At 40.8% G+C, this 8,467-nt stretch overlaps 1 protein-coding gene across 1 annotated transcript in view; it reads left to right on the top strand.

The window, feature by feature from the left end:
- Positions 1-348: 348 nt before the first annotated feature.
- Positions 349-8,467, top strand: part of LOC102875324 (EGF-like module-containing mucin-like hormone receptor-like 3-like) — a 120,919-nt gene continuing 112,800 nt past the window's right edge. The window contains exons 1-2 of the mRNA XM_006896408.1: positions 349-546; positions 906-1,110. Coding sequence (XP_006896470.1) covers positions 349-546; positions 906-1,110 — 403 coding nt within the window. The remainder of the gene's footprint in view (positions 547-905; positions 1,111-8,467) is intronic.

The following is an 8,467-nucleotide window of genomic DNA, read 5'->3' as shown; positions in this document are numbered from 1 at the left end:
ACCCTCTCCAGGACAAACCTAACATCTAGCCCAAGAATAAAAGCCATTGACCAGTCTTAGACAGAGGCGGGTTTGAGAGGATTCTCCCTGCTCTCCCAGATCTGCAATAAAGTGCTTTGTAGATTGCAATCCACCTGTCTTATTCGTAATTGACTATGAAGAGAACCCCTTGCATTCAGTAACAGTTCAAAAGATATATGAAGCTCTAAGACACTCACCCACACCAAGAAATTTGGAAAATAGACACCTGGCCAACTGACTGGAAGAGATCCTCATTTGTGCTCATTCTTTTTTTTTTTTAAAGTTGCTCTTTTTCCTGGTGCCGCTGGGGCAATCAGCTGCTTCACCATGAAGCTGAACATCTCTTACTCAGCCACTGGCTGCCAAAATCTCTTTGAAGTGGACAATGAACGCAAACTTCGTACATTTGATGAGAAGCGAATGGCCACAGAAGTTGTTGCTGACTCTCTCGGTGACGAGTGGAAGGGATATGTTGTCCGGATCAGCGGTGGAAACGACAAGCAGGGTTTTCCCATGAAGCAGGGTGTTCTGACCCATGGCTGAGCTCGCCTCCTGCTGAGTAAGGGGCACTCCGTCACAGATCATGGAGAACTGGACAGAGGACGCACAAATCTATCCGGGGTTGCATTGTGGATGCCAAGCTGGGTGTTCTCAACTTGGTTATTGTCAAGAAAGGGGAGAAGGATATCCCAGGACTGACTGACACCACTGTGCCTCATCTCCTGGGGCCCAAGAGAGCCAGTGGAATTCACAAACTCTTCAGTCTCTCCAAGGAAGATGATGTCTGTCAATATGTTGCGAGAAAGCCACTGAACAAAGAAGGTAAGAAACCCAGGACCAAAGCACCCTAAATTCAGCGTCTTGTTACTCCACATGTTCTGCAGCACAAGCGCTGGTGCATTTTGCTGAAGCAACAGCGCCCTGGGGAGAATAAGAAGGAGGCCGCAGAGGTCGCTCAGCTTTTGGCCAAGAGAACAAAGGAACCAAAGAAAAACGTCTGCGCAGATCGCCGAGAGACGGAGGCTGTCCTCTCTGAGAGCGTCTATCTCCAAAGCCGAATCCAGTCAGAAATCGAACCTTCTATGTGTGGCAAATAAATAAGCTCATGTATGAAATCTAAAAAAAAAAAAAAAAAAGGTTAAGAAATAGAATGTAGATATTTTCATACAACAAAAAAAGCCATCTTGTTGCATCCACTTCCTAAACAACATGCCTCCAGAAACTCGATGAACTTTGATAACTGTCGATAGTGGTAGAGGGGCTTCAGGCCTTTTGTTCACAACAAAGAACAAAGAGCACTTGTCTTTTTTTTTTTTTTTTTTAGAGCACTTGTCTTGAGCGCACTTCATTTCCGTTTTCATCCCTCACTGACCTAGGCTGAAGGCTTCTATTGCCTTGGTCACTAAGAATACACTGAAGTAGCACGTTTGGGTTTCCCTCCTTTCCGTGCCTGTGAGTAAATATTCTGTGTCCTACTACGACTGGATTCATGACCCATATCAAAAGATTCTTATATCAAAGACACCTGTAAAATCAAGACGTATCAACAACCCCCTTTTAGCAACTTGATGTGAAGGAAACGTTAATATTATAACTTGTATACATTTCCAAAAGGATGCAGCCATTCTGAGTCTCGAGAGAAGCTGTCCTGCTGGTAGCCCTCGTTCTCCTTTCTTTTTTCTTTTATTGTTTTAAGCTTTCATGTTTTGATTTATTTCCATCAAGCACTATCTATCTACAAGCCACTGATAGACAGTGTGATATCTTTTTAAACTTTTTTTTATAATGGTTTGCATACCAAATTTTTTCGTTGTTGTTGAAATTAATATTTCTTTGACCCCGATCATGAAAATAAGAGGCTCTCCATCATTGGCCCACATTCTTTACCCTATGAACAGAGGCAGTACTAAATCTCTCTCCTCCCTCAACTCCCAAACTTTAAACAGTAAAGACAAATGAAGCACCATTCCCCATTAGAACGTTTCTGGTATGTCAAGTAGACTTAAGCTCCTTTGGTTCTGGTAATTTTTTCTTTTTTTTTTATTCTGTGGCAAGCAGGAGTGTTGCTGAGTTCTTTCTAATCCACACACTTCATGTCTTTAATGTGGCCAGGCTTGTCCTTTGCTGCCCTTGCAGTAATCTCGTGGAACTCTTTGAGAGCTTCTAACTGGCCAGGTCTTATGTGGATGTGTGACCGGATCTTGGTGAGGAATCCCATAGCCTGTTCTGGACTCCAGTTATGCACCTGACAGCCTCCATCGCTCAGGGTACACCAAGCCCAGGAGCTTCTTTGCCTCAGAGCGCCGGGTCGGTGAGCGATGCAGCTCTGTTCTCCTTTCTTTACCTATCATCTTTTTTCCTTCCACAACAGTCTATCTTAATAATCCACTTTTCTTGCATGCAGCCAGAATTGTGAAAATAGGAGGCTAACTAAGGAAGATATGTATAAATGTTCAAAAAGAAAAAGGAAAGAAGAAGGGCAGAAAAAGGGAAAAGGAGAAAGTCACTGGGATCGCAGAGGTTAGTGGGTGCAAGGGGGTGTGAAGGAATGAGGGAAGTTCAATGGGGACTTGAAAAGACCAGATGATAGGAGGCATAAAACAACGGTAATTATATAAAATATAATCTATATGAATGATTGTATAAAACACAAAGTACAAATAGAGCACAAAGTACATATACAAAGTGAAGCTTGGGTGGCCTAGTGGCAAGAAGCTGTGCTGCAATCCTGAAGGCACACGGTTCAAATCCACAAGCTGCTCTGACGGAGGAGGAGGCTCAACCTTCTCCCACGCAATTAACTGCCTCTGAAAACTCACCAGAGGGTCAGTAATGGGTCAGTTCTGACTCAATGGTACACAATAACAAGAAGATGAATTGCTGAATACATTAATATATATATAAATTTCTATCGCAATATATGAATCAATATATTAATAATTATATGGAAACTTTTTAAAAAATAAACTGCTTTCCTCGGATTTTGAAACTGCAATGGTTACTGGTTTGTTGTGTTTTTGTTTTTTTTTTTACTACAAGAGCCTAAAAAATCATTTTCTGCTCTAAGATCCTATTCAGGATTTCACCACTATTTGTTAATTGGAACAAAATTAAGGGTTGTAAATATTTTCTTTGTACTAGCAAAAATGTATTGCCATTGTTCTGTTTTCTGATGCTGTACAGAATCACCTGATTGTCAGTCCATAACATAAATGACAGCATCTAATCATCAGTGAGCTCTCTTTTGTCATCATTTTTTCTTTGCACTGTAGTTTCTCTACACCAACAAAAGTTTTCAAAGGGCAGCTCAAGACGACAAAGAAAAAAACTATAATGATGCAAAAACCCTGAGTTAGAAATCCAAAAAGGAAGAATATACTGTATATTTCTCAAGCTGAAAGAAGTTTAGAAAAATATGAGGGAGGGAAAGATATAAAGGAGGGGGGAAATGCAAGCTTCCATACATAATGGGCTCAAGCATATCAGAGTCTGAAGGCAGCACAGGATACGGTCGACAGGGCAAGATGCAGATGCTACTTATAGGGTCACTATGAGTCGTTGCCAATGCAACAGCAACTAACAGGCACAACAAGATGCAACCTACGGATCTTAGGAGCAAAACACTGAAAAATCCAAGAAGCATCAAAAGAAGATGAAAGGAATATGCAGTCATTATACCAAAAAGAACCGAATAATGATCAGTTATTTCAGGGAGTAGCTCAAACAGAGCTTCCAAATCCTAGTCTCCAAGGAGAAACTTGTTTTTACCCTCTCCAGTACAGACCTATTTGTTCTCCTGGTGGTCCATGGTATGTTCAAAACTCTTCTCCAGCACCACAACTAAAAGGCATCAATTTTTCTTCTGTCACCTTTAGGCATTGTCAAGCTCTCTGATGAACAGCATGTAATTGTGAATTTGTTGCAGTTGTTTCTCCTCATATTGGATGACTTCCAATCTGGACTCTACCTCTAATACTATAACTAACCATGTTCTTCTTGTTCCTAGAGTTTTCAGAGGTCTGCTATTTCAGAAATGGATGGCCAGTTCTACACTCTAGTCTCTCTTAATCTGAGAGCTCTACTAAAACCTGTCCACGATAAATGACCTCTCTGGCATCTGAAATTCTGGTGGTACAGCTTTCACAGCACCCAGAAGAAACCGCAATACAGCAAACTGACAGACAAGAGCTGTACTAATTAGAACTATAAAGTTCTACAACATCATTAGCAATATGCAGATCATTTCCCCAACAGAACAATTCAAGCACTTGCTATGCTGCTGAGAGCTGGACAGTGAATAAGGATTACAGAAGAATTTATTCCTTTAAACTGTGGTGTTAGAGGAGAATACTAAATATCTCATGGATTGCCACAAGAACAAACAAATATGTCTTGGAAAAGGTGCAGAAAGAGTGCTCCTTGGAGGCAAAAATGATAAAGTCTTATATACTTTTGACATGTGGTTGGGAGAGGGTATTCCTTGGAGACAGACATCATGCTTGGGAAGGTGGATGGACAGTGAAAGAAAGGTGAAGACCCTTAACCAGGCAGATTGACAGTAAAGCAATGGACTCAAGTGTGTCAGACATTGTGAGAATGGTACAGGATAGGACAGGGTGTAGATCCATTGTTTAGAAGGTTCCTATGAGTTTTACTCGACTCGATGGCACCTAACAACAAATCTGTTGCTGCTGAGTTGATTCTGACTCATGGTGACCCCATGTGCTAGAGAGAAGCACTGAGCTCCACAGGGTTTTCAAGTCTACAATCTTTATGAAAAGAGATCCCTTCCCCTTTCTTTTGTGATTCCACTGAGTGTATCAAATTGACATGTATCAGTTCATCCAGATATGTAATATGCTTAATCTTTGTAATTCTATTTTTCCAGTTCACATTGTTTTGTTTTTTTAAGCTTTATTTTTTTTAATAATTTTAATGAGCATTTACAGAGATTTTGGATTTCCATTCATTCATTGCTGCACTTCTCTCTCCGCCCAACCCTCTCGCCCCCCCCCCCCACCCAGTTCGCTTCTTTCTTTCAACAGTAAAGGAAACACTCCCTCCCTGGTACACAATCCCCCCTGCACCCCTCCCGCCACCCCAAGTACATTCCACTATGCAACCTTAATTGTGGACTCTTGTGATAACCATAACACACTATTATACATCACTTTTAAATTATTCACTCCCTCATCTGTTTCAGTGCAGTATACAAAATTTATCCAGTTTTTCTCAGTCTTACCCCAACCCTGATATCAGTCCCATTTTACAACAGTGGCACCATGCAATATTTGTCCTTTTGCGACTGAGATATTTCACTAAGCATAATGTCCTCCAGGCTCACCCATTTTGAATAATATTTCATGAGTTCCTTGTTTTTCAATGCAGCATAGTATTCCATTGTGTAAATATACCACAACTTCTCTATCCATTTGTTTGTTGATGGGCACCTGGGTTGTTTCCAACTTCTTGCTATTTCACATTGTTTTTTAAAGATGATTCCATATGATCCAGCTATTACACTACTTGGAATATACCCTAAAAATATTAGAACTGAAGCACAAACAGATTTGTACACCAATATTCCTAGCCGCTTTATTCATCATCTCAAGAACATGGAAACAGCCCAGATATCCAACCACAAACGAATGGATTGAGAAATTATGGTGCATTCACACAATGGAATAGTATGCAACACACAGGAAAAAATAACTTTGTAAATTATTGCCTAACTTGGGAGGGACTGGAGAGCATTTTGCTGAGTGAACTAACTCAGTCCCATAAGGATAAATATTGTATAAAACCCTTATTGTAGAATGAGTATAAGGATCCAGGAGGGGTGGGAGAGGCTGGAAGCAGCAGCATGTGGATGTGCAGGGGGAAGGGTGGATTAATCATTGGGTTGTACAAATTGATGGGGGTGGTGAGGGAAATTTAAAGAATTTGTTCAAATTTGTGTTTGAATTTTGTAAATAAATTAGTAGAAAAAAATTTTTTTAAATGAGGGCATGGGGGGAGGGGGAAGATGAGTTATGTTGCAATGAGGTTCTAATGTCTCCTGTTATAATTAATAAACAAACACAGGAAGTGAAGGAGGGAAGTGCTTTTTTGCAAGAGCCCTCCTTGAGGTGCCTCCCTTATATTATTGAGCAATCTAGTCTGAGATATAATGGCCAGCAGCAGCCAGGAAAAAAAATACCCACTAGATGTGGTTGCTAAGTGCCATGGAATTGGTTCTGACTCATAACGACTTTATTTAAAATAGAACAGAAGACTACCATGTCTTGTGCCATCATCACATTTGTTACTGTTTGACTTTATTGTTTCAGCTATTCTATTTGAAGCAAGATCCATACCATACAGCATATATAAAAGCAACTGAGAAACAAAGAATAAAGAAGAAGAACAAAGATGCTTAGAAACAATTAAACACGCTAATGGACGCCTCAAACCTCAGCTTTCACAACCCTCAGATGAGAACCAGATGATGCCCACTTCTCCTGCTGACCACTCTAGAATGGATCACAATAAAAGAATCAAGAGAGAGTGTGGGAAATGAAAAACAAAATTCAAAGACATTAAGTTGGCCAGTCAATACTGCAATGGAGATGGATGGAACTCCCAAGACTATAACACTAAAGCAAAAGTCATGTCGAAAGCTCAACTTTCAGCCCAGCAATAGCCATGTATTTAAGAGGAACAATATCAAGCAAGCAAGGTTGTGACATTTGCATGGTGCAGATAGTTGATGACTCTTCTCCAATCCTGATGCCACATTCCTCCTCATAGAGCCCAGCCTCCTGCATCATCTGTTCTGCATACAGATTGAAAACATATGGAGATAGGACACATCCCTGGCATACACCTTCCTAATTTTGAACCATGCAGTGTTTCCTTCCTCTGTTCTGACTACTCCTTTCTGGTCCAAGTATAGGTTTCACATAAGCACAATCAAGTGTTCTTGGATTTTCATTTGTCTCATACTTAGGCAGAGTTTGTTGTGATCCACACAGTCAAATGCCTTTGCATAGTCAATGAAACACAGATAGGCATTCCTCTGGTACTCTCTGTCTTCAGCCAAGACCCATCTTACATTAGCTTTAATATCCCTAGTACCACATCTCCTTCTAAACACAGCCTACGCTTCTGGAAGTTCTCTGTTGATGTGCTGCTCCAGTCAGTTTTGAATAATTTTCAGCAGAATCTTGCTTGTGTGTGATATTAATGATATTGTTGCATAATTACCACACTCTGCCAAGTCACCTTTCCTTGTAATAGGAACAAATACGGATCACTTCCACTCAATTGGCCAGGTGGTTGTCCTCCAGATTTCTTAGCAAAACTTGGTGAGCACGTCCAGGTCAGTGTCTATGTGTTGAAATACGTCCGTTGGAATGCTGTCAATTCCTGGGGCCTTATTTTTGCCAATTCTTTCAGAGCAGTTTGACTTTCTTCCTCATCACCATAGGCTCTTGCTCATATGTTGTTTTGTGAAATTCTTCTGTGTCCGCCAGTACCTTTTGGTACAATGATTCTGTATACACTTTCCATCATCTTTTAATGCTTCCTGGATCATTTCATATTCTGCCCAAAGCATTCTTTGCAAAGTATTGCAAATTGAGGTTTGAATTTGTTCTTCAGTTCCTTCAACTTAAATGCTAAGTGAGTTTGGCTCTTACGAATTTCTGACTTTAGCTCTTTGCACATTTCATTATAATGCTTTGTCTTCCCATCCTGCCTTTTGAAATCTGGTGTTAAGCTCCTTAACTTCTTGATTTCTTCCCTTTGCTTTGGCTTCTTGGCACTCTAGTGTAATATTCAGAGTCTTATCTGACATCCATCTTGGTCTTTTCTTCCTCTTGACTTTGTAATGACCTTTTGCGTTCTTCATAGATGATATCCTTGATATCCTCATTAGTGTTCAAGTCTTCAAACTTGTTCCTGAGATGGTTTTCAAATCCGAGTAGGATAGACTCAAGGTCATATTTTAGTTTCTGTAATTTTTATTTCTTTTTTTCGCATTTATTTTACTGGGAAAAACATATTGGGGGTACAAGGAGGTGAGGGTTGGGGGCAGAAGGGTGAGGATGGGCCAGGATGCAGTTGAAGAGCTGCACAGTTTGGTCTGTGGGGGGAGCAAGTGAAGGAAATGATGAGGGTCCAGTGGGGACCAGATGCTACAGGGGAATGACATGCATTTTCCAATAGTAATTAAACCAGCCATCTTATTGATTTGGGAATTGGATGCCGACTCTCTGGCGTCTTCATGCTGAACAGGGGCGTAGATGTAAAGGGGGTAAGGGAGGACTCTTTATCACCTTACTGGTGGTCATGGGTTACAGCTACTTGCCTTCTTGCTCTGTTGGAAGATATTTTCCTGTCATTTGCTCCCCTCTGGACTGCAAAGTGTTTTCCCAGGAGGGTCCAGTGCGGATGGCTGGTTGAA

Source organism: Elephantulus edwardii, unplaced genomic scaffold, assembly GCF_000299155.1.
Source record: "Elephantulus edwardii isolate Elephantulus edwardi_28Jun2011 unplaced genomic scaffold, EleEdw1.0 scaffold00185, whole genome shotgun sequence".
NCBI classification, from domain to species: domain Eukaryota; kingdom Metazoa; phylum Chordata; class Mammalia; order Macroscelidea; family Macroscelididae; genus Elephantulus; species Elephantulus edwardii.
This window is presented reverse-complemented; position numbering and strand designations above follow the sequence as displayed.